General features: G+C 45.8%; 1 protein-coding gene across 14 annotated transcripts in view; it reads right to left on the reverse strand.

Moving 5' to 3' along the window:
• Window positions 1–27731, reverse strand: part of LOC118389794 (actin-binding LIM protein 3-like) — a 199701-nt gene that overhangs the window by 49650 nt on the left and 122320 nt on the right. For all 14 annotated transcript variants that reach the window (XR_008147215.1, XR_008147214.1, XR_008147213.1 and 11 more), the window contains exons 5-7: window positions 25141–25267; window positions 22630–22723; window positions 8066–8153 (exon numbers count right to left, since the gene is read on the reverse strand). Coding sequence is in view for 10 of the 14 variants with exons in the window: in XM_052529427.1 (XP_052385387.1) it covers window positions 8066–8153; window positions 22630–22723; window positions 25141–25267 (309 nt within the window). In the remaining 4 variants the exon portion in view is untranslated. The remainder of the gene's footprint in view (window positions 1–8065; window positions 8154–22629; window positions 22724–25140; window positions 25268–27731) is intronic.

Genomic DNA, 27731 nt, shown 5'->3' on the forward strand with positions numbered 1-27731 from the left:
CCTATAATAGAACCTGGGAGGTAGCCTATAACAGAGCCTGGGAGGTAGCCTATAACAGAGCCTGGGAGGTAGCCTATAACAGAACCTGGGAGGTAGCCTATAATAGAACCTGGGAGGTAGCCTATAACAGAACCTGGGAGGTAGCCTATAACAGAGCCTGGACGGTAGCCTATAACAGAACCTGGGAGGTAGCCTATAACAGAACCTGGGAGGTAGCCTATAACAGAACCTGGGAGGTAGCCTATAACAGAACCTGGGAGGTAGCCTATAACAGAACCTGGGAGGTAGCCTATAACAGAGCCTGGGAGGTAGCCTATAATAGAACCTGGGAGGTAGCCTATAACAGAGCCTGGACGGTAGCCTATTACATAGCCTGGGAGGTAGCCTATAACAGAACCTGGGAGGTAGCCTATAACAGAGCCTGGGAGGTAGCCTATAACAGAGCCTGGGAGGTAGCCTATAACAGAACCTGGGAGGTAGCCTATAATAGAACCTGGGAGGTAGCCTATAACAGAGCCTGGGAGGTAGCCTATAACAGAGCCTGGGAGGTAGCCTATAATAGAACCTGGGGGGTAGCCTATAATAGAACCTGGGAGGTAGCCTATAATAGAACCTGGGAGGTAGCCTATAACAGAACCTGGGAGGTAGCCTATAATAGAACCTGGGAGGTAGCCTATAATAGAACCTGGGAGGTAGCCTATAATAGAACCTGGGAGGTAGCCTATAATAGAACCTGGGAGGTAGCCTATAACAGAACCTGGGAGGTAGCCTATAATAGAACCTGGGAGGTAGCCTATAATAGAACCTGGGAGGTAGCCTATAATAGAACCTGGGAGGTAGCCTAGGCAGAAATAAATCAGAACAAAAGCTCTGTAGGATCTCTAGCTTTAACAACATGCCACTTCTCATCTCAGCCACGCAGCGTGTTGGATTGATTCACTGGCCTTTGTTATGTGGCTGGTAATTGAGTGGCTCCCTGAGCCCCGATCACTCAGTCCTCCTTGAGGTCCCTCTCATAAATTAACCTTGGGGGCTGTGTGCTCCTATGCTATAACATGCCGCTAATGTTGAGTGTTAGAGAGTAGCATTTGTTTCATCTTTATTTTAACAGGGAAGACATATTGAGACCTAGATCTCTTTTTCAAATACTTCCTGTATAATACGACACATTATATCCAATATATACACTGATCATAGCAAACATTAAGAACACTTTCCTAATATTGAGTCACCCCCCTGTGGATGATGTGGAGTAGCATGTTGATGATGTGGAGTAGCATGTTGATGATGTGGATGTGGAGTAGCATGTTGATGATGTGGAGTAGCATGTTGATGATGTGGAGTAGCATGTTGATGATGGGGAGTAGAATGTTGATGATGGGGAGTAGAATGTTGATGATGGGGAGTAGAATGTTGATGATGGGGAGTAGCATGTTGATGATGTGGAGTAGCATGTTGATGATGTGGAGTAGCATGTTGATGATGGGGAGTAGCATGTTGATGATGTGGAGTAGAATGTTGATGATGTGGAGTAGCATGTTGATGATGTGGAGTAGCATGTTGATGATGTGGATGTGGAGTAGCATGTTGATGATGTGGAGTAGCATGTTGATGATGTGGAGTAGCATGTTGATGATGGGGAGTAGAATGTTGATGATGGGGAGTAGAATGTTGATGATGGGGAGTAGAATGTTGATGATGGGGAGTAGCATGTTGATGATGTGGAGTAGCATGTTGATGATGTGGAGTAGCATGTTGATGATGGGGAGTAGAATGTTGATGATGGGGAGTAGAATGTTGATGATGGGGAGTAGAATGTTGATGATGGGGAGTAGAATGTTGATGATGGGGAGTAGAATGTTGATGATGGGGAGTAGCATGTTGATGATGGGGAGTAGAATGTTGATGATGGGGAGTAGAATGTTGATGATGGGGAGTAGAATGTTGATGATGTGGAGTAGAATGTTGATGATGTGGAGTAGCATGTTGATGATGGAGAGTAGAATGTTGATGATGGGGAGTAGCATGTTGATGATGTGGAGTAGCATGTTGATGATGTGGAGTAGCATGTTGATGATGGGGAGTAGAATGTTGATGATGTGGAGTAGAATGTTGATGATGGGGAGTAGAATGTTGATGATGGGGAGTAGAATGTTGATGATGGGGAGTAGCATGTTGATGATGGGGAGTAGAATGTTGATGATGGGGAGTAGAATGTTGATGATGGGGAGTAGAATGTTGATGATGGGGAGTAGCATGTTGATGATGGGGAGTAGAATGTTGATGATGGGGAGTAGAATGTTGATGATGGGGAGTAGAATGTTGATGATGGGGAGTAGCATGTTGATGATGTGGAGTAGCATGTTGATGATGGGGAGTAGCATGTTGATGATGTGGAGTAGCATGTTGATGATGGGGAGTAGAATGTTGATGATGGGGAGTAGAATGTTGATGATGGGGAGTAGAATGTTGATGATGGGGAGTAGAATGTTGATGATGGGGAGTAGAATGTTGATGATGGGGAGTAGAATGTTGATGATGTGGAGTAGAATGTTGATGATGGGGAGTAGAATGTTGATGATGGGGAGTAGAATGTTGATGATGGGGAGTAGCATGTTGATGATGTGGAGTAGAATGTTGATGATGGGGAGTAGCATGTTGATGATGTGGAGTAGCATGTTGATGATGGGGAGTAGAATGTTGATGATGGGGAGTAGCATGTTGATGATGGGGAGTAGAATGTTGATGATGGGGAGTAGCATGTTGATGATGTGGAGTAGCATGTTGATGATGTGGAGTAGCATGTTGATGATGGGGAGTAGCATGTTGATGATGTGGAGTAGAATGTTGATGATGGGGAGTAGAATGTTGATGATGTGGAGTAGAATGTTGATGATGGGGAGTAGAATGTTGATGATGGGGAGTAGAATGTTGATGATGGGGAGTAGCATGTTGATGATGGGAGTAGAATGTTGATGATGGGGAGTAGCATGTTGATGATGGGGAGTAGCATGTTGATGATGGGGAGTAGAATGTTGATGATGTGGAGTAGAATGTTGATGATGGGGAGTAGAATGTTGATGATGGGGAGTAGAATGTTGATGATGGGGAGTAGAATGTTGATGATGGGGAGTAGCATGTTGATGATGGGGAGTAGAATGTTGATGATGGGGAGTAGAATGTTGATGATGGGGAGTAGAATGTTGATGATGTGGAGTAGAATGTTGATGATGTGGAGTAGCATGTTGATGATGGAGAGTAGAATGTTGATGATGGGGAGTAGCATGTTGATGATGTGGAGTAGCATGTTGATGATGTGGAGTAGCATGTTGATGATGGGGAGTAGAATGTTGATGATGTGGAGTAGAATGTTGATGATGGGGAGTAGAATGTTGATGATGGGGAGTAGAATGTTGATGATGGGGAGTAGAATGTTGATGATGGGGAGTAGAATGTTGATGATGGGGAGTAGCATGTTGATGATGGGGAGTAGAATGTTGATGATGGGGAGTAGAATGTTGATGATGGGGAGTAGCATGTTGATGATGTGGAGTAGCATGTTGATGATGGGGAGTAGCATGTTGATGATGTGGAGTAGCATGTTGATGATGGGGAGTAGAATGTTGATGATGGGGAGTAGAATGTTGATGATGGGGAGTAGAATGTTGATGATGGGGAGTAGAATGTTGATGATGGGGAGTAGAATGTTGATGATGGGGAGTAGAATGTTGATGATGTGGAGTAGAATGTTGATGATGGGGAGTAGAATGTTGATGATGGGAGTAGAATGTTGATGATGGGGAGTAGCATGTTGATGATGGGGAGTAGCATGTTGATGATGGGGAGTAGAATGTTGATGATGTGGAGTAGAATGTTGATGATGGGGAGTAGAATGTTGATGATGGGGAGTAGAATGTTGATGATGGGGAGTAGAATGTTGATGATGGGGAGTAGCATGTTGATGATGGGGAGTAGAATGTTGATGATGGGGAGTAGAATGTTGATGATGGGGAGTAGAATGTTGATGATGTGGAGTAGCATGTTGATGATGTGGAGTAGCATGTTGATGATGGGGAGTAGAATGTTGATGATGTGGAGTAGAATGTTGATGATGGGGAGTAGAATGTTGATGATGGGGAGTAGAATGTTGATGATGGGGAGTAGAATGTTGATGATGGGGAGTAGAATGTTGATGATGGGGAGTAGCATGTTGATGATGGGGAGTAGAATGTTGATGATGGGGAGTAGAATGTTGATGATGGGGAGTAGCATGTTGATGATGTGGAGTAGCATGTTGATGATGGGGAGTAGCATGTTGATGATGTGGAGTAGCATGTTGATGATGGGGAGTAGAATGTTGATGATGGGGAGTAGAATGTTGATGATGGGGAGTAGAATGTTGATGATGGGGAGTAGAATGTTGATGATGGGGAGTAGAATGTTGATGATGTGGAGTAGAATGTTGATGATGGGGAGTAGAATGTTGATGATGGGGAGTAGAATGTTGATGATGGGGAGTAGCATGTTGATGATGTGGAGTAGAATGTTGATGATGGGGGAGTAGCATGTTGATGATGTGGAGTAGCATGTTGATGATGGGGAGTAGAATGTTGATGATGGGGAGTAGAATGTTGATGATGGGGAGTAGAATGTTGATGATGGGGAGTAGCATGTTGATGATGTGGAGTAGAATGTTGATGATGGGGAGTAGCATGTTGATGATGGGGAGTAGCATGTTGATGATGTGGAGTAGCATGTTAATGATGTGGAGTAGAATGTTGATGATGTGGAGTAGCATGTTGATGATGTGGAGTAGCATGTTGATGATGTGGAGTAGCATGTTGATGATGGGGAGTAGAATGTTGATGATGTGGAGTAGAATGTTGATGATGTGGAGTAGAATGTTGATGATGGAGAGTAGAATGTTGATGATGGGGAGTAGCATGTTGATGATGTGGAGTAGCATGTTGATGATGGGGAGTAGCATGTTGATGATGGGGAGTAGAATGTTGATGATGTGGAGTAGAATGTTGATGATGGGGAGTAGAATGTTGATGATGGGGAGTAGAATGTTGATGATGGGGAGTAGAATGTTGATGATGGGGAGTAGCATGTTGATGATGGGGAGTAGAATGTTGATGATGGGGAGTAGAATGTTGATGATGGGGAGTAGAATGTTGATGATGTGGAGTAGAATGTTGATGATGTGGAGTAGCATGTTGATGATGGAGAGTAGAATGTTGATGATGGGGAGTAGCATGTTGATGATGTGGAGTAGCATGTTGATGATGTGGAGTAGCATGTTGATGATGGGGAGTAGAATGTTGATGATGTGGAGTAGAATGTTGATGATGGGGAGTAGAATGTTGATGATGGGGAGTAGAATGTTGATGATGGGGAGTAGAATGTTGATGATGGGGAGTAGCATGTTGACGATGGGGAGTAGAATGTTGATGATGGGGAGTAGAATGTTGATGATGGGGAGTAGCATGTTGATGATGGGGAGTAGAATGTTGATGATGGGGAGTAGAATGTTGATGATGGGGAGTAGAATGTTGATGATGGGGAGTAGCATGTTGATGATGTGGAGTAGCATGTTGATGATGGGGAGTAGCATGTTGATGATGTGGAGTAGCATGTTGATGATGGGGAGTAGAATGTTGATGATGGGGAGTAGAATGTTGATGATGGGGAGTAGAATGTTGATGATGGGGAGTAGAATGTTGATGATGGGGAGTAGAATGTTGATGATGTGGAGTAGAATGTTGATGATGGGGAGTAGAATGTTGATGATGGGGAGTAGAATGTTGATGATGGGGAGTAGCATGTTGATGATGTGGAGTAGAATGTTGATGATGGGGAGTAGCATGTTGATGATGTGGAGTAGCATGTTGATGATGGGGAGTAGAATGTTGATGATGGGGAGTAGCATGTTGATGATGGGGAGTAGAATGTTGATGATGGGGAGTAGAATGTTGATGATGGGGAGTAGCATGTTGATGATGTGGAGTAGCATGTTGATGATGGGGAGTAGCATGTTGATGATGTGGAGTAGAATGTTGATGATGGGGAGTAGAATGTTGATGATGTGGAGTAGAATGTTGATGATGGGGAGTAGAATGTTGATGATGGGGAGTAGAATGTTGATGATGGGGAGTAGCATGTTGATGATGTGGAGTAGAATGTTGATGATGGGGAGTAGAATGTTGATGATGGGAGTAGAATGTTGATGATGGGGAGTAGCATGTTGATGATGGGGAGTAGCATGTTGATGATGTGGAGTAGCATGTTAATGATGTGGAGTAGCATGTTGATGATGTGGAGTAGCATGTTGATGATGTGGAGTAGCATGTTGATGATGGGGAGTAGAATGTTGATGATGGGGAGTAGAATGTTGATGATGTGGAGTAGAATGTTGATGATGGGGAGTAGAATGTTGATGATGTGGAGTAGCATGTTGATGATGGGGAGTAGAATGTTGATGATGTGGAGTAGCATGTTGATGATGTGGAGTAGCATGTTGATGATGTGGAGTAGCATGTTGATGATGGGGAGTAGCATGTTGATGATGGGGAGTAGAATGTTGATGATGTGGAGTAGAATGTTGATGATGGGGAGTAGAATGTTGATGATGGGGAGTAGAATGTTGATGATGGGGAGTAGCATGTTGATGATGGGGAGTAGAATGTTGATGATGGGGAGTAGAATGTTGATGATGGGGAGTAGAATGTTGATGATGTGGAGTAGAATGTTGATGATGTGGAGTAGCATGTTGATGATGGAGAGTAGAATGTTGATGATGGGGAGTAGCATGTTGATGATGTGGAGTAGCATGTTGATGATGTGGAGTAGCATGTTGATGATGGGGAGTAGAATGTTGATGATGTGGAGTAGAATGTTGATGATGGGGAGTAGAATGTTGATGATGGGGAGTAGAATGTTGATGATGGGGAGTAGAATGTTGATGATGGGGAGTAGAATGTTGATGATGGGGAGTAGCATGTTGATGATGGGGAGTAGAATGTTGATGATGGGGAGTAGAATGTTGATGATGGGGAGTAGCATGTTGATGATGTGGAGTAGCATGTTGATGATGGGGAGTAGCATGTTGATGATGGGGAGTAGAATGTTGATGATGGGGAGTAGCATGTTGATGATGTGGAGTAGCATGTTGATGATGTGGAGTAGCATGTTGATGATGTGGAGTAGCATGTTGATGATGGGGAGTAGCATGTTGATGATGTGGAGTAGAATGTTGATGATGTGGAGTAGCATGTTGATGATGTGGAGTAGCATGTTGATGATGTGGAGTAGCATGTTGATGATGGGGAGTAGAATGGTTTAGCATTGTCTGAACCCTGGAAGTGTCCCTGTCGCTGTGTTCCTATGCCCTACATAATGCACTACTTTTGACCATAGGTCTCTGGTCAATAGTAGTGCACTATATAGGGATTAGGGTGCAATAGACCTCTGGTCAAAGTAGTGCACTATATAAGGATTAGGGTGCCATGGAGCTCTGGTCAAAGTAGTGCACTATATAGGGACTAGGGTGCCATTTGATGGTGGTGATTGGTGATGAGAAGCCAGCAGACCACTTCCTCACAGCTATATTGAGTGGCCATCAGAGGCTCTGTAGAATAGACAGTTAAGGCCAGTCTATTCAATGATGTACAGTACAGCTGTGATCAATAATGGTGGGAGACTGTTTATAGAACTGCCATAATTCAAAGTAATGACAGGCCAGGGCCCTGCTGAGCAGTAGTCTGAACCTCCCTTTGAGGAGTCTGTCCTGGTCATCCAATACTGACTACTGGAAGTACATGGTGGTTGGGCATCCCCCACTGCTAATTCATTAGCGATCAATCGCATTGGACCAATGTCACCAAGAGCAAATGACCACCGTATGACTGCATAAGCGAATAGGACTCACCATCGAAGTGCATTGTAGGTCAAAGTAAAGGATACAATACATCGAAAATATAATTATTCAAATACTTATATAATTAGTATATGACTAATTATTTAATGATGGTGTTATCATCAACAGGAAGAGAGCCTTACTCACCTGTCAGGTACATCTCCTCTCCTTCTGTAAATATCATGAGACAGCGGGCACAACGGGCACAGGTGGGGTGGTAGTGCTTTCCCCCTGCCTGAGAGTCAGAGAGAGAGGTAACGAGGGTGGGGGAGATAGGGAGGTATGGTGAGATAGAAGGAAAGAGAAAGAGAAGGAAAGAGAAAGAGAGAGAGAGAGAGAGAGAGGGGGGAGGGGGAGAGAGAGAGAGAGAGAGAGAGAGAGAGAGAGAGAGAGAGAGAGGGGGAGAGAGAGAGAGAGAGAGAGGGGAGAGAGAGAGAGAGAGAGAGAGAGAGAGAGAGAGAGAGGGGAGATAACGAGGGTGGGGGAGATAGGGAGGTATGGTGAGATAGAGAGAGAAGGAAAGAGAAAGAGAGAGAGGGGGGAGAGAGGTAACGAGGGTGGGGGAGAAAGGGAGGTATGGTGAGATAGAGAGAGAAGGAAAGAGAAAGAGAGAGGGGGGGGAGAGAGAGAGAGGTAACGAGGGTGGGGGAGAGAGGGAGGTATGGTGAGATAGAAAAGAGAGAGAGGGGGGAGGAGGAGGAGGAGGAGAGAGGAGAGAGGAGGAGGAGGAGGAGGAGGAGGAGGGAGAGAGAGAGAGAGAGAGGAGGAGAGAGAGAGAGAGAGAGAGAGGGGGGGGACAGAGAGAGAGAGAGAGAGAGAGAGAGAGAGAGAGAGAGAGAGAGAGAGAGATAGCAATGGTTGCTACTCAGATACAAGTGATGGCTGCTACTCAGATACAAGTGATGGCTGCTACTCAGATACAAGTGATGGCTGCTACTCAGATACAAGTGATGGCTGCTATTCAGATACAAATGATGGCTGCTACTCAGATAGATACAAGTGATGGCCGCTATTCAGATACAATCCCAGTAATAGGCCAATCATTCCAATTCCGCTCTCTTTCAATTCCGCATTTCATAATCACTCAGTGATTTAGTCAGTTTTAATGAGCCAATGTGTGTCCCAGCTGTGCATTTCACAACATGCTACACCCCCCCAGTCACACACACACACACACACACACACACACACACACACACACACACACACACACACACACACACACACACACACACACACACACACACACACACACACACACACACACACACACACACCAGTAAAGCTGTCAGATTCACATTTCACAGCCTTCTCATAGAAAATGACATAGGAAATGACAACCCCTTTTGGGTTCCATGTACAACCCTCTGTGGAAAGGATTCTACATTGAACCCAAAATGTTCTACTTGGAACCAAAAGGCTTCTACATTGAACCAGAAAGGGTTCTTCAAAGGGTTCTCCTATAGGAACAGTCGAAGAACCCTTTTAGGTTCTACATAGAGTATTTTATTTTCCGAAGGATGTACAGTTGAGAAAAAGACTAAATGAGCAGCATCCACTTATCCACACGTGAAATGATTCTGGATTCAAACCATGAGAGAAATATGTTTCATAACATCAATCATCAGAAAAAAATTATTATAGCGCTACAGGTGAAACAGCTATAGGTGAAACAGCTACAGGTGAAACAGCTATAGGTGAAACAGCTACAGGTGAAGCAGCTACAGGTGAAGCAGCTACAGGTGAAACAGCTACAACAGCTATAGGTGAAACAGCTACAGGTGAAACAGCTATAGGTGAAACAGCTACAACAGCTACAGGTGAAACAGCTACAGGTGAAACAGCTACAGGTGAAACAGCTATAGGTGAAACAGCTACAGGTGAAGCAGCTACAGGTGAAACAGCTACAGGTGAAACAGCTACAACAGCTATAGGTGAAACAGCTACAGGTGAAACAGCTATAGGTGAAACAGCTATAGGTGAAACAGCTACAGGTGAAACAGCTACAGGTGAAACAGCTACAGGTGAAACAGCTATAGGTGAAACAGCTACAGGTGAAGCAGCTACAGGTGAAGCAGCTACAGGTGAAACAGCTACAACAGCTATAGGTGAAACAGCTACAGGTGAAACAGCTATAGGTGAAACAGCTACAGGTGAAGCAGCTACAGGTGAAACAGCTACAACAGCTATAGGTGAAACAGCTACAGGTGAAACAGCTATAGGTGAAACAGCTACAGGTGAAACAGCTACAGGTGAAACAGCTACAGGTGAAACAGCTACAGGTGAAACAGCTATAGGTGAAACAGCTATAGGTGAAACAGCTACAGGTGAAACAGCTATAGGTGAAACAGCTACAGGTGAAACAGCTACAACAGCTACAGGTGAAACAGCTACAGGTGAAACAGCTACAGGTGAAACAGCTACAGGTGAAACAGCTACAGGTGAAACAGCTACAACAGCTACAGGTGAAACAGCTACAGGTGAAACAGCTACAGGTGAAACAGCTACAGGTGAAACAGCTACAGGTGAAACAGCTATAGGTGAAACAGCTACAGGTGAAACAGCTACAACAGCTACAGGTGAAACAGCTACAGGTGAAACAGCTATAGGTGAAACAGCTATAGGTGAAACATAGGTGAAACAACAGCTACAGGTGAAACAGCTACAGGTGAAACAGCTACAGGTGAAACAGCTACAGGTGAAACAGCTACAGGTGAAACAGCTACAGGTGAAACAGCTACAGGTGAAACAGCTACAACAGCTACAGGTGAAACAGCTACAGGTGAAACAGCTACAGGTGAAACAGCTACAACAGCTACAGGTGAAACAGCTACAGGTGAAAGAGCTACAGGTGAAACAGCTATAGGTGAAACAGCTACAGGTGAAACAGCTACAACAGCTACAGGTGAAACAGCTACAGGTGAAACAGCTACAGGTGAAACAGCTACAGGTGAAACAGCTATAGGTGAAACAGCTACAGGTGAAACAGCTACAGGTGAAACAGCTACAGGTGAAACAGCTACAACAGCTACAGGTGAAACAGCTACAGGTGAAACAGCTACAGGTGAAACAGCTACAGGTGAAACAGCTACAGGTGAAACAGCTACAGGTGAAACAGCTACAGGTGAAACAGCTACAACAGCTACAGGTGAAACAGCTACAGGTGAAACAGCTACAGGTGAAACAGCTACAGGTGAAACAGCTACAGGTGAAACAGCTATAGGTGAAACAGCTACAGGTGAAACATCTACAACAGCTACAGGTGAAACAGCTACAGGTGAAACAGCTATAGGTGAAACAGCTATAGGTGAAACAGCTACAGGTGAAACAGCTACAACAGCTACAGGTGAAACAGCTACAGGTGAAACAGCTACAGGTGAAACAGCTACAGGTGAAACAGCTACAGGTGAAACAGCTACAGGTGAAACAGCTACAACAGCTACAGGTGAAACAGCTACAGGTGAAACAGCTACAGGTGAAACAGCTACAACAGCTACAGGTGAAACAGCTACAGGTGAAACAGCTACAGGTGAAACAGCTACAGGTGAAACAGCTATAGGTGAAACAGCTACAGGTGAAACAGCTACAACAGCTACAGGTGAAACAGCTACAGGTGAAACAGCTACAGGTGAAACAGCTACAGGTGAAACAGCTATAGGTGAAACAGCTACAGGTGAAACAGCTACAACAGCTACAGGTGAAACAGCTACAGGTGAAACAGCTACAGGTGAAACAGCTATAGGTGAAACAGCTACAGGTGAAACAGCTATAGGTGAAACAGCTATAGGTGAAACAGCTACAGGTGAAACAGCTACAGGTGAAACAGCTACAGGTGAAACAGCTATAGGTGAAACAGCTACAGGTGAAACAGCTATAGGTGAAACAGCTACAGGTGAAACAGCTACAGGTGAAACAGCTACAGGTGAAACAGCTATAGGTGAAACAGCTACAGGTGAAACAGCTATAGGTGAAACAGCTACAGGTGAAACAGCTACAGGTGAAACAGCTACAGGTGAAACAGCTATAGGTGAAACAGCTTCAGGTGAAACAGCTATAGGTGAAACAGCTACAACAGCTATAGGTGAAACAGCTACAGGTGAAACAGCTATAGGTGAAACAGCTACAGGTGAAACAGCTACAGGTGAAACAGCTACAGGTGAAACAGCTATAGGTGAAACAGCTACAGGTGAAACAGCTATAGGTGAAACAGCTACAGGTGAAACAGCTATAGGTGAAACAGCTACAGGTGAAACAGCTATAGGTGAAACAGCTACAGGTGAAACAGCTACAGGTGAAACAGCTACAACAGCTATAGGTGAAACAGCTATAGGTGAAACAGCTACAGGTGAAACAGCTACAACAGCTACAGGTGAAACAGCTACAACAGCTACAGGTGAAACAGCTACAACAGCTATAGGTGAAACAGCTACAACAGATATAGGTGAAACAGCTACAGGTGAAACAGCTACAGGTGAAACAGCTACAACAGCTACAGGTGAAACAGCTACAACAGCTACAGGTGAAACAGCTATAGGTGAAACAGCTATAGGTGAAACAGCTACAACAGCTACAGGTGAAACAGCTACAACAGCTACAGGTGAAACAGCTACAACAGCTACAGGTGAAACAGCTACAGGTGAAACAGCTACAACAGCTACAGGTGAAACAGCTACAGGTGAAACAGCTACAACAGCTACAGGTGAAACAGCTACAGGTGAAACAGCTACAGGTGAAACAGCTACAGGTGAAACAGCTACAGGTGAAACAGCTACAGGTGAAACAGCTACAACAGCTACAGGTGAAACAGCTACAGGTGAAACAGCTACAGGTGAAACAGCTACAACAGCTACAGGTGAAACAGCTACAGGTGAAAGAGCTACAGGTGAAACAGCTATAGGTGAAACAGCTACAGGTGAAACAGCTACAACAGCTACAGGTGAAACAGCTACAGGTGAAACAGCTACAGGTGAAACAGCTACAGGTGAAACAGCTATAGGTGAAACAGCTACAGGTGAAACAGCTACAACAGCTACAGGTGAAACAGCTACAGGTGAAACAGCTACAGGTGAAACAGCTATAGGTGAAACAGCTACAGGTGAAACAGCTACAGGTGAAACAGCTACAACAGCTACAGGTGAAACAGCTACAGGTGAAACAGCTACAGGTGAAACAGCTACAGGTGAAACAGCTACAGGTGAAACAGCTATAGGTGAAACAGCTACAGGTGAAACAGCTACAACAGCTACAGGTGAAACAGCTACAGGTGAAACAGCTATAGGTGAAACAGCTATAGGTGAAACAGCTACAGGTGAAACAGCTACAACAGCTACAGGTGAAACAGCTACAGGTGAAACAGCTACAGGTGAAACAGCTACAGGTGAAACAGCTACAGGTGAAACAGCTACAACAGCTACAGGTGAAACAGCTACAGGTGAAACAGCTACAGGTGAAACAGCTACAACAGCTACAGGTGAAACAGCTACAGGTGAAACAGCTACAGGTGAAACAGCTACAGGTGAAACAGCTATAGGTGAAACAGCTACAGGTGAAACAGCTACAACAGCTACAGGTGAAACAGCTACAGGTGAAACAGCTACAGGTGAAACAGCTACAGGTGAAACAGCTATAGGTGAAACAGCTACAGGTGAAACAGCTACAACAGCTACAGGTGAAACAGCTACAGGTGAAACAGCTACAGGTGAAACAGCTATAGGTGAAACAGCTACAGGTGAAACAGCTATAGGTGAAACAGCTATAGGTGAAACAGCTACAGGTGAAACAGCTACAGGTGAAACAGCTACAGGTGAAACAGCTATAGGTGAAACAGCTACAGGTGAAACAGCTATAGGTGAAACAGCTACAGGTGAAACAGCTACAGGTGAAACAGCTACAGGTGAAACAGCTATAGGTGAAACAGCTACAGGTGAAACAGCTATAGGTGAAACAGCTACAGGTGAAACAGCTACAGGTGAAACAGCTATAGGTGAAACAGCTTCAGGTGAAACAGCTATAGGTGAAACAGCTACAACAGCTATAGGTGAAACAGCTACAGGTGAAACAGCTATAGGTGAAACAGCTACAGGTGAAACAGCTACAGGTGAAACAGCTACAGGTGAAACAGCTATAGGTGAAACAGCTACAGGTGAAACAGCTATAGGTGAAACAGCTACAGGTGAAACAGCTATAGGTGAAACAGCTACAGGTGAAACAGCTATAGGTGAAACAGCTACAGGTGAAACAGCTACAGGTGAAACAGCTACAACAGCTATAGGTGAAACAGCTATAGGTGAAACAGCTACAGGTGAAACAGCTACAACAGCTACAGGTGAAACAGCTACAACAGCTACAGGTGAAACAGCTACAACAGCTATAGGTGAAACAGCTACAACAGATATAGGTGAAACAGCTACAGGTGAAACAGCTACAGGTGAAACAGCTACAACAGCTACAGGTGAAACAGCTACAACAGCTACAGGTGAAACAGCTATAGGTGAAACAGCTATAGGTGAAACAGCTACAACAGCTACAGGTGAAACAGCTACAACAGCTACAGGTGAAACAGCTACAACAGCTACAGGTGAAACAGCTACAGGTGAAACAGCTACAACAGCTACAGGTGAAACAGCTACAGGTGAAACAGCTACAACAGCTACAGGTGAAACAGCTACAGGTGAAACAGCTACAGGTGAAACAGCTACAGGTGAAACAGCTACAGGTGAAACAGCTACAGGTGAAACAGCTACAACAGCTACAGGTGAAACAGCTACAGGTGAAACAGCTACAGGTGAAACAGCTACAACAGCTACAGGTGAAACAGCTACAGGTGAAAGAGCTACAGGTGAAACAGCTATAGGTGAAACAGCTACAGGTGAAACAGCTACAACAGCTACAGGTGAAACAGCTACAGGTGAAACAGCTACAGGTGAAACAGCTACAGGTGAAACAGCTATAGGTGAAACAGCTACAGGTGAAACAGCTACAACAGCTACAGGTGAAACAGCTACAGGTGAAACAGCTACAGGTGAAACAGCTATAGGTGAAACAGCTACAGGTGAAACAGCTACAGGTGAAACAGCTACAGGTGAAACAGCTACAACAGCTACAGGTGAAACAGCTACAGGTGAAACAGCTACAGGTGAAACAGCTACAGGTGAAACAGCTACAGGTGAAACAGCTATAGGTGAAACAGCTACAGGTGAAACAGCTACAACAGCTACAGGTGAAACAGCTACAGGTGAAACAGCTATAGGTGAAACAGCTATAGGTGAAACAGCTACAGGTGAAACAGCTACAACAGCTACAGGTGAAACAGCTACAGGTGAAACAGCTACAGGTGAAACAGCTACAGGTGAAACAGCTACAGGTGAAACAGCTACAACAGCTACAGGTGAAACAGCTACAGGTGAAACAGCTACAGGTGAAACAGCTACAACAGCTACAGGTGAAACAGCTACAGGTGAAACAGCTACAGGTGAAACAGCTACAGGTGAAACAGCTATAGGTGAAACAGCTACAGGTGAAACAGCTACAACAGCTACAGGTGAAACAGCTACAGGTGAAACAGCTACAGGTGAAACAGCTACAGGTGAAACAGCTATAGGTGAAACAGCTACAGGTGAAACAGCTACAACAGCTACAGGTGAAACAGCTACAGGTGAAACAGCTACAGGTGAAACAGCTATAGGTGAAACAGCTACAGGTGAAACAGCTATAGGTGAAACAGCTATAGGTGAAACAGCTACAGGTGAAACAGCTACAGGTGAAACAGCTACAGGTGAAACAGCTATAGGTGAAACAGCTACAGGTGAAACAGCTATAGGTGAAACAGCTACAGGTGAAACAGCTACAGGTGAAACAGCTACAGGTGAAACAGCTATAGGTGAAACAGCTACAGGTGAAACAGCTATAGGTGAAACAGCTACAGGTGAAACAGCTACAGGTGAAACAGCTACAGGTGAAACAGCTATAGGTGAAACAGCTTCAGGTGAAACAGCTATAGGTGAAACAGCTACAACAGCTATAGGTGAAACAGCTACAGGTGAAACAGCTATAGGTGAAACAGCTACAGGTGAAACAGCTACAGGTGAAACAGCTACAGGTGAAACAGCTATAGGTGAAACAGCTACAGGTGAAACAGCTATAGGTGAAACAGCTACAGGTGAAACAGCTATAGGTGAAACAGCTACAGGTGAAACAGCTATAGGTGAAACAGCTACAGGTGAAACAGCTACAGGTGAAACAGCTACAACAGCTATAGGTGAAACAGCTATAGGTGAAACAGCTACAGGTGAAACAGCTACAACAGCTACAGGTGAAACAGCTACAACAGCTACAGGTGAAACAGCTACAACAGCTATAGGTGAAACAGCTACAACAGATATAGGTGAAACAGCTACAGGTGAAACAGCTACAGGTGAAACAGCTACAACAGCTACAGGTGAAACAGCTACAACAGCTACAGGTGAAACAGCTATAGGTGAAACAGCTATAGGTGAAACAGCTACAACAGCTACAGGTGAAACAGCTACAACAGCTACAGGTGAAACAGCTACAACAGCTACAGGTGAAACAGCTACAGGTGAAACAGCTACAACAGCTACAGGTGAAACAGCTACAGGTGAAACAGCTACAGGTGAAACAGCTACAGGTGAAACAGCTACAACAGCTATAGGTGAAACAGCTACAGGTGTAACAGCTACAGGTGAAACAGCTACAGGTGAAACAGCTACAACAGCTATAGGTGAAACAGCTACAAAAGCTATAGGTGAAACAGCTACAACAGCTATAGGTGAAACAGCTACAGGTGTAACAGCTACAGGTGAAACAGCTACAGGTGAAACAGCTACAACAGCTATAGGTGAAACAGCTACAAAAGCTATAGGTGAAACAGCTACAACAGCTACAGGTGAAACAGCTACAACAGCTATAGGTGAAACAGCTACAACAGCTATAGGTGAAACAGCTACAAAAGCTATAGGTGAAACAGCTACAAAAGCTATAGGTGAAACAGCTACAACAGCTATAGGTGAAACAGCTACAGGTGTAACAGCTACAGGTGAAACAGCTACAGGTGAAACAGCTACAACAGCTATAGGTGAAACAGCTACAAAAGCTATAGGTGAAACAGCTACAACAGCTACAGGTGAAACAGCTACAACAGCTACAGGTGAAACAGCTATAGGTGAAACAGCTACAACAGCTATAGGTGAAACAGCTACAGGTGTAACAGCTACAGGTGAAACAGCTATAGGTGAAACAGCTACAACAGCTATAGGTGAAACAGCTACAACAGCTACAGGTGAAACAGCTACAGGTGTAACAGCTACAGGTGAAACAGCTATAGGTGAAACAGCTACAGGTGTAACAGCTACAGGTGAAACAGCTATAGGTGAAACAGCTACAACAGCTATAGGTGAAACAGCTACAGGTGTAACAGCTACAGGTGAAACAGCTATAGGTGAAACAGCTACAACAGCTATAGGTGAAACAGCTACAGGTGTAACAGCTACAGGTGAAACAGCTATAGGTGAAACAGCTACAACAGCTACAGGTGAAACAGCTACAACAGCTATAGGTGAAACAGCTACAACAGCTATAGGTGAAACAGCTACAGGTGTAACAGCTACAGGTGAAACAGCTATAGGTGAAACAGCTACAACAGCTATAGGTGAAACAGCTACAACAGCTACAGGTGAAACAGCTACAACAGCTATAGGTGAAACAGCTATAGGTGAAACAGCTACAGGTGAAACAGCTACAGCAGCTACAGGTGAAACAGCTACAACAGCTACAGGTGAAACAGCTACAACAGCTACAGGTGAAACAGCTACAACAGCTATAGGTGAAACAGCTATAGGTGAAACAGCTACAGGTGAAACAGCTACAGGTGTAACAGCTACAGGTGAAACAGCTACAGGTGAAACAGCTACAGGTGAAACAGCTACAGGTGTAACAGCTACAGGTGTAACAGCTACAGGTGAAACAGCTACAGGTGAAACAGCTACAGGTGTAACAGCTACAGGTGTAACAGCTACAGGTGTAACAGCTACAGGTGAAACAGCTACAGGTGTAACAGCTACAGGTGAAACAGCTACAGGTGAAACAGCTACAGGTGAAACAGCTACAGGTGAAACAGCTACAACAGCTATAGGTGAAACAGCTACAACAGCTATAGGTGAAACAGCTATAGGTGAAACAGCTACAGGTGAAACAGCTACAACAGCTACAGGTGAAACAGCTACAGGTGAAACAGCTACAGGTGAAACAGCTACAACAGCTACAGGTGAAACAGCTACAACAGCTATAGGTGAAACAGCTACAACAGCTACAGGTGAAACAGCTACAGGTGAAACAGCTACAGGTGAAACAGCTACAACAGCTACAGGTGAAACAGCTACAACAGCTATAGGTGAAACAGCTACAGGTGTAACAGCTACAGGTGAAACAGCTACAGGTGAAGCAGCTACAACAGCTATAGGTGAAACAGCTACAACAGCTATAGGTGAAACAGCTACAGGTGTAACAGCTACAGGTGAAACAGCTACAGGTGAAGCAGCTACAACAGCTACAACAGCTATAGGTGAAACAGCTACAGGTCAAACAGCTACAGGTGAAACAGCTACAACAGCTACAACAGCTATAGGTGAAACAGCTACAGGTCAAACAGCTACAGGTGAAACAGCTACAGGTGAAGCAGCTACAACAGCTATAGGTGAAACAGCTACAACAGCTATAGGTGAAACAGCTACAACACCTATAGGTGAAACAGCTACAGGTGTAACAGCTACAGGTGAAACAGCTACAGGTGAAGCAGCTACAACAGCTATAGGTGAAACAGCTACAACAGCTATAGGTGAAACAGCTACAGGTGAAACAGCTACAGGTGAAACAGCTACAACAGCTATAGGTGAAACAGCTACAGGTGTAACAGCTACAGGTGAAACAGCTACAGGTGAAGCAGCTACAACAGCTATAGGTGAAACAGCTACAACAGCTACAGGTGAAACAGCTACAGGTGAAGCAGCTACAACAGCTATAGGTGAAACAGCTACAACAGCTATAGGTGAAACAGCTACAGGTGTAACAGCTACAGGTGAAACAGCTATAGGTGAAACAGCTACAACAGCTATAGGTGAAACAGCTACAGGTCAAACAGCTACAGGTGAAACAGCTAAACAGCTACAGGTGAAACAGCTATAGGTGAAACAGCTACATGTGAAACAGCTACAGGTGAAACAGCTATAGGTGAAACAGCTACAGGTGAAACAGCTACAGGTGAAACAGCTACAGGTGAAACAGCTACAGGTGAAACAGCTACAGGTGTAACAGCTACAGGTGTAACAGCTACAGGTGAAACAGCTACAGGTGTAACAGCTACAGGTGAAACAGCTACAGGTGAAACAGCTACAGGTGAAACAGCTACAACAGCTATAGGTGAAACAGCTACAACAGCTACAGGTGAAACAGCTACAACAGCTACAGGTGAAACAGCTACAACAGCTACAGGTGAAACAGCTACAACAGCTATAGGTGAAACAGCTACAACAGCTATAGGTGAAACAGCTACAACAGCTATAGGTGAAACAGCTACAACAGCTATAGGTGAAACAGCTACAACAGCTATAGGTGAAACAGCTACAGGTGAAACAGCTACAGGTGTAACAGCTATAGGTGAAACAGCTACAACAGCTACAGGTGAAACAGCTACAGGTGAAACAGCTACAACAGCTACAGGTGTAACAGCTACAGGTGAAACAGCTACAGGTGTAACAGCTACAGGTGAAACAGCTACAGGTGAAACAGCTACAGGTGAAACAGCTACAGGTGAAACAGCTACAACAGCTATAGGTGAAACAGCTACAACAGCTATAGGTGAAACAGCTATAGGTGAAACAGCTACAGGTGAAACAGCTACAGGTGAAACAGCTACAGGTGAAACAGCTACAACAGCTACAGGTGAAACAGCTACAGGTGAAACAGCTACAGGTGAAACAGCTACAGGTGAAACAGCTACAACAGCTATAGGTGAAACAGCTACAACAGCTATAGGTGAAACAGCTACAGGTGAAACAGCTATAGGTGAAACAGCTATAGGTGAAACAGCTACAGGTGAAACAGCTACAGGTGAAACAGCTACAGGTGAAACAGCTACAGGTGAAACAGCTACAACAGCTACAGGTGAAACAGCTACAACAGCTACAGGTGAAACAGCTACAACAGCTACAGGTGAAACAGCTACAACAGCTACAGGTGAAACAGCTACAACAGCTACAGGTGAAACAGCTATAGGTGAAACAGCTATAGGTGAAACAGCTATAGGTGAAACAGCTACAGGTGAAACAGCTACAGGTGAAACAGCTACAGGTGAAACAGCTACAACAGCTACAGGTGAAACAGCTACAGGTGAAACAGCTACAGGTGAAACAGCTACAACAGCTACAGGTGAAACAGCTACAACAGCTATAGGTGAAACAGCTACAGGTGTAACAGCTACAGGTGAAACAGCTACAGGTGAAGCAGCTACAACAGCTATAGGTGAAACAGCTACAACAGCTATAGGTGAAACAGCTACAGGTGAAACAGCTATAGGTGAAACAGCTACAGGTGAAACAGCTATAGGTGAAACAGCTACAGGTGAAACAGCTACAGGTGAAACAGCTACAGGTCAAACAGCTACAGGTGAAACAGCTAAACAGCTACAGGTGAAACAGCTACAACAGCTACAGGTGAAACAGCTACAACAGCTACAGGTGAAACAGCTACAACAGCTACAGGTGAAACAGCTATAGGTGAAACAGCTATAGGTGAAACAGCTATAGGTGAAACAGCTACAGGTGAAACAGCTACAGGTGAAACAGCTACAGGTGAAACAGCTACAACAGCTACAGGTGAAACAGCTACAGGTGAAACAGCTACAGGTGAAACAGCTACAACAGCTACAGGTGAAACAGCTACAACAGCTATAGGTGAAACAGCTACAGGTGTAACAGCTACAGGTGAAACAGCTACAGGTGAAGCAGCTACAACAGCTATAGGTGAAACAGCTACAACAGCTATAGGTGAAACAGCTACAGGTGAAACAGCTATAGGTGAAACAGCTACAGGTGAAACAGCTATAGGTGAAACAGCTACAGGTGAAACAGCTACAGGTGAAACAGCTACAGGTGAAACAGCTATAGGTGAAACAGCTACAGGTGAAACAGCTATAGGTGAAACAGCTACAGGTGAAACAGCTACAGGTGAAACAGCTACAGGTGAAACAGCTACAGGTGAAACAGCTATAGGTGAAACAGCTACAGGTGAAACAGCTATAGGTGAAACAGCTACAGGTGAAACAGCTACAGGTGAAACAGCTACAGGTGAAACAGCTATAGGTGAAACAGCTACAGGTGAAACAGCTATAGGTGAAACAGCTACAGGTGAAACAGCTATAGGTGAAACAGCTACAGGTGAAACAGCTACAGGTGAAACAGTTAGTTCTCACACCACAAATAGCTAGATAGCAGGACAGCCAGTTGAGTCATCTTGGATCATTTGGGTTCAATCCATCTTTGTTAACAGTATGTGTGATGAATGTGAAGCTTCTGAATGTCTTCCACTAAATCGCATGTCTCCCTCTCTCTGTCTGCTTGTCTTTCTGTCTCTGCCGGTCTCTCTCTGTCTGCTTGTCTTTCTGTCTCTGCCGGTCTCTCTCTGTCTGCTTGTCTTTCTGTCTCTGCCAGTCTCTCTCTGTCTGCTTGTCTTTCTGTCTCTGCCGGTCTCTCTCTGTCTGCTTGTCTTTCTGTCTCTGCAGGTCTCTCTCTGTCTGCTTGTCTTTCTGTCTCTGCCGGTCTCTCTCTGTCTGCTTGTCTTTCTGTCTCTGCCGGTCTCTCTCTGTCTGCTTGTCTTTCTGTCTCTGCCGGTCTCACTCTGTCTGCTTGTCTTTCTGTCTCTGCCGGTCTCTCTCTGTCTGCTTGTCTTTCTGTCTCTGCCGGTCTCTCTCTGTCTGCTTGTCTTTCTGTCTCTGCCGGTCTCTCTCTGTCTGCTTGTCTTTCTGTCTCTGCCGGTCTCTCTCTGTCTGTGTGTGTTATGTTGTCCCACCTTCAGGTGCAGGTGCTGTCAGAGGCCCTTCATGTGTAGCCACAATGACAGCACATTAAAAACCTGCCTATTTATAGACCCTGACAGTATGCAGTCTGAATACGTTTTCTCTTTTGTCTGTACTCAGCACATTCAAAGAGCCTGGACTGATTTCAACTCAGCAGCACGAATCACATGTATTGAGATTATGGCCTGTAATGTAGAACTAGCATCGCAGACTATTTATACATCATAGGGATGCTGGTCCATGTTGACTACAATGCCTCCCATAGTTGTATCAAGTTGGCTGGATGTCCTTTGGCAGGCCGGCAGGAAGACAGACAGAGACAGACAGGCAGACAGAAACAGACAGAGACAGACAGGCAGACAGGCAGAGACAGACAGACAAGCAGAGAGAAAGAGACAGGCAGACAGGCAGAGACAGACAGACAAGCAGAGAGAAAGAGACAGGCAGACAGGCAGAGACAGACAGACAAGCAGAGAGAAAGAGACAGGCAGACAGGCAGAGACAGACAGACAAGCAGAGAGAAAGAGACAGGCAGACAGGCAGAGACAGACAGACAAGCAGAGAGAAAGAGACAGACAGACAGACAGACAGACAGACAGACAGACAGACAGACAGACAGACTCACCTCCAGCACTCTGCCACTGATGTATCTGTTACACGTCACACACTGGATGCCAAACTGGGTGTGGTAGTCAGTCTCACAGTATGGAATACCATCCCTGAGAACACACACACACACACGCACGCACGCACACACACGCACGCACGTACGCATGCACGCACGCACACACACACACGCAAACAGTCAGTAGCTAGTTTCTTGTCAATCAGAGTCAAAAGACAAAATAATAACAGATACTAGCATGGAAACATGAATGGCATGTCTGTGGAGTAGCATAGATACAGTGGGGCAGAAAAGTATTTAGTCAGCCACCAATTGTGCAAGTTCTCCCACTTAAAAAGATGAGAGTGGCCTGTACTTTTCATCATAGGTACACTTCAACTATGACAGATAAAATGAGATAAAAAAATCCAGAAAATCACATTGTAGGATTTTTAATGAATTTATTTTCAAATTACGGGGGAAAATAAGTATTTGGTCAATAACAAAAGTTTTTCTCAATACTTTGTTATATACCCTTTGTTGGCAATGACAGAGGTCAAACGTTTTCTGTAAGTCTTCACAAGGTTTTCACACACTGTTGCTGGTATTTTGGCCCATTCCTCCATGCAGATCTCCTCTAGAGCAGTGTTTTGGGGCTGTTGCTGGGCAACACGAACTTTCAACTCCCTCCAAAGATTTTCTATGGGGTTGAGATCTGGAGACTGGCTAGGCCACTCCAGGACCTTGAAATGCTTCTTACGAAGCCACTCCTTCGTTGCCCGGGCGGTGTGTTTGGGATCATTGTCACGCTGAAAGCCCCAGCCACGTTTCACCTTCAATGCCCTTGCTGATGAAAGGAGGTTTTCACTCAAACTCTCACGATACATGGCCCCATTCATTCTTTCCTTTACACGGATCAGTCGTCTTGGTCCCTTTGCAGAAAAACGGCCCCAAAGCATGATGTTTCCACCCCCATGCTTCACAGAGTAGGTATGGTGTTCTTTGGATGCAACTCAGCATTCTTTGTCCTCCAAACACGACGAGTTGAGTTTTTACCAAAAGGTTCTATTTTGATTTCATCTGACCATATGACATTCTCCCAATCTTCTTATGGATCATCCAAATACTCTCTAGCAAACTTACATTTACATTTTACATTTAAGTCATTTAGCAGACGCTCTTATCCAGAGCGACTTACAAATTGGTGCATACACCTTAAGACATCCAGTGGAACAGCCACTTTACAATAGTGCATCTAAATCTTTTAGGGGGGGGGGGTGAGAAGGATTACTTACCCTATCCTAGGTATTCCTTGAAGAGGTGGGGTTTCAGGTGTCTCCGGAAGGTGGTGATTGACTCCGCTGTCCTGGCGTCGTGAGGGAGTTTGTTCCACCATTGGGGGGCCAGAGCAGCGAACAGTTTTGACTGGGCTGAGCGGGAACTGTACTTCCTCAACTTCAGACGGGCCTGGACATGTACTGGCTTAAGCAAGGGGACACGTCTGGCACTGCAGGATTTGAGTCCCTGGCGGCGTAGTGTGTTACTGATGGTAGGCTTTGTTACTTTGGTCCCAGCTCTCTGCAGGTCATTCACTAGGTACCCCCTTGTGGTTCTGGGATTTTTGCTCACCGTTCTTGTGATAATTTTGACCCCACGGGGTGAGATTTTGCGTGGAGCCCCAGATCGAGGGAGATTATCAGTGGTCTTGTATGTCTTCCATTTCCTAATAATTGCTCCCACAGTTGATTTCTTCAAACCAAGCTGCTTACCTATTGCAGATTCAGTCTTCCCAGCCTGGTGCAGGTCTACAATTTTTTTTCTGGTGTCCTTTGACAGCTCTTTGGTCTTGGCCATAGTGGAGTTTGGAGTGTGACAGTTTGAGGTTGTGGACAGGTGTCTTTTATACTGATAACAAGTTCAAACAGGTGCCATTAATACAGGTAACGAGTGGAGGACAGAGGAGCCTCTTAAAGAAGAAGTTACAGGTCTGTGAGAGCCAGAAATCCTGCTGGTTTGTAGGTGACCAAATACTTATTTTCCACTATAATTTGAAAATAAATTCATTAAAAATCCTACAATTTGATTTTCTGGATTTTTTTCTTCTAATTTTGTCTGTCATAGTTGAAGTGTACCTATGATGAAAATTATAGGCCTCTCTCATCTTTTTAAGTGGGAGAACTTGCACAATTGGTGGCTGACTAAATACTTTTTTTCCCCACTGTACATGGATGGCATGTCTGTGGAGTAGCATGGATACATGAATGGCACTATACTACCACTACTACCACTATACTACTACTACTACTATACTACTAGTACGATACCATTACTATTATACAACTACTACAATTATATAAGTACGTAGAATGTATGCACACATGACTGTAAGTCGCTTTGGATAAAAGCGTCAGCTAAATGGCATATATTTATTTATTTATTTATAAGTACTACTACTACTACTATACTACTAGTACTATGCTACTACTACTACTACTATACTGGTATTGTGATGTCACCACAGAGGTCACCTACTTGCTGATGTACTCCCCGGTCAGCACAGTGCCACAGGTCTGACACTTGAAGCAGCTGACATGCCACTGCTTCTCCAGGGCCAGGAGAGACTGGCCATGTTTGATCTCCTCCTTACAGCCTGCACAGTCTGGGAAGGAGGTAGAGCAAGAAAGAGACAGAGAGAGAGAGAGAGAACAGAGACAACAGAGAGAACAGAGAGAACAGTGAATGAAAATAGAAGAGGACAAGAGGGGGCAAAATCCTACTCCTCCTCCCCAGAGAGAGTGATGGAGAGTCCTACTCCCCCAGAGAGAGTGATGTAGAGTCCTACTCCCCCCCACCCCCCCCAGAGAGAGAGTGATGGAGAGTCCTACTCCCCCCCCCACCTCCCCCCCAGAGAGAGAGTGATGTAGAGTCCTACTCCCCCACCCCCAGAGAGAGAGTGATGTAGAGTCCTACTCCCCCCCACCTCCCCCAAAGAGAGTGATGTAGAGTCCTACTCCCCCCACCCCCAGAGAGAGAGTGATGTAGAGTCCTACTCCCCCCACCCCCCAGAGAGAGTGATGTAGAGTCCTACTCCCCCCACCCCCAGAGAGTGATGTAGAGTCCTACTCCCCCCACCCCCAGAGAGAGTGATGGAGAGTCCTACTCCCCCACCCCCAAAGAGAGTGATGTAGAGTCCTACCCCCCACCCCCAGAGAGAGAGTGATGTAGAGTCCTACTCCCCCCCCACCCCCAAAGAGAGTGATGTAGAGTCCTACTCCCCCCCCACCCCCAGAGAGAGAGAGTGATGGAGAGTCCTACTCCCCCCACCCCCCAGAGAGAGTGATGTAGAGTCCTACTCCCCCAGAGAGAGTGATGTAGAGTCCTACTACCCCCCAGAGAGAGTGATGTAGAGTCCTACTCCCCCAGAGAGAGTGATGTAGAGTCCTACTCCCCCCCCCCCCCCCAGAGAGAGTGATGTAGAGTCCTACTCCCCCCACCCCCAGAGAGAGTGATGTAGAGTCCTACTCCCCCAGAGAGAGTGATGTAGAGACCTACTCCCCCAGAGAGAGTGATGTAGAGTCCTACTCCCCCAGAGAGAGTGATGTAGAGTCCTACTCCCCCCACCCCCAGAGAGAGAGTGATGTAGAGTCCTACTCCCCCACCCCCAAAGAGAGTGATGTAGAGTCCTACCCCCCCCCCCCCCAGAGAGAGTGATGTAGAGTCCTACTCCCCCCCCCCCCCCCCACCCCAAAGAGAGTGATGTAGAGTCCTACTCCCCCCACCCCCAGAGAGAGAGTGATGTAGAGTCCTACTCCCCCCACCCCCAGAGAGAGTGATGTAGAGTCCTACTCCCCCCCCACCCCCCAGAGAGAGTGATGGAGAGTCCTACTCCCCCCACCCCCCAAAGAGAGTGATGTAGAGTCCTACCCCCCACCCCCAGAGAGAGAGTGATGTAGAGTCCTACTCCCCCCACCCCCAAAGAGAGTGATGTAGAGTCCTACTCCCCCCACCCCCCCCAGAGAGAGTGATGGAGAGTCCTACTCCCCCCACCCCCCCAGAGAGAGTGATGTAGAGTCCTACTCCCCCACCCCCCAGAGAGAGAGTGATGTAGAGTCCTACTCCCCCAGAGAGAGTGATGTAGAGTCCTACTCCCCCAGAGAGAGTGATGTAGAGTCCTACTCCCCCCAGAGAGAGTGATGTAGAGTCCTACTCCCCCCACCCCCAGAGAGAGAGTGATGTAGAGTCCTACTCCCCCCAGAGAGAGTGATGTAGAGTCCTACTCCCCCCAGAGAGAGTGATGTAGAGTCCTACTCCCCCAGAGAGAGTGATGTAGAGTGCTACTCCCCCCACCCCCAGAGAGAGTGATGTAGAGTCCTACCCCCCCCAGTGAGAGTGATGTAGAGACCTACTCCCCCCAGAGAGAGTGATGTAGAGTCCTACTCCCCCCAGAGAGAGTGATGTAGAGTCCCACTCCCCCCCCCACCCCCCAGAGAGAGTGATGTAGAGTCCTACTCCCCCACCCCCCAAAGAGAGTGATGTAGAGTCCTACCCCCCCCACCCCCCAGAGAGAGAGTGATGTAGAGTCCTACTCCCCCCACCCCTCCCCCAAAGAGAGTGATGTAGAGTCCTACTCCCCCCACCCCCAGAGAGAGAGTGATGGAGAGTCCTACTCCCCCCACCCCCAGAGAGAGAGTGATGTAGAGTCCTACTCCCCCAGAGAGAGTGATGTAGAGTCCTACTCCCCCAGAGAGAGTGATGTAGAGTCCTACTCCCCCCACCCCCAGAGAGAGAGTGATGTAGAGTCCTACTCCCCCCACCCCCAGAGAGAGAGTGATGTAGAGTCCTACTCCCCCAGAGAGAGTGATGTAGAGACCTACTCCCCCAGAGAGAGTGATGTAGAGTCCTACTCCCCCCTGAGAGAGTGATGTAGAGTCCTACTCCCCCAGAGAGAGTGATGTAGAGTCCTACTCCCCCCCAGAGAGAGTGATAATAATAATAATAATAATATATGTAGAGTCCTACTCCCCCCACCCCCCAGAGAGAGAGTGATGTAGAGTCCTACTCCCCCCCAGAGAGAGTGATGTAGAGACCTACTCCCCCAGAGAGAGTGATGTAGAGTCCTACTC

This window comes from Oncorhynchus keta, chromosome 11 (assembly GCF_023373465.1).
Source record: "Oncorhynchus keta strain PuntledgeMale-10-30-2019 chromosome 11, Oket_V2, whole genome shotgun sequence".
In the NCBI taxonomy this organism is placed as follows: domain Eukaryota; kingdom Metazoa; phylum Chordata; class Actinopteri; order Salmoniformes; family Salmonidae; genus Oncorhynchus; species Oncorhynchus keta.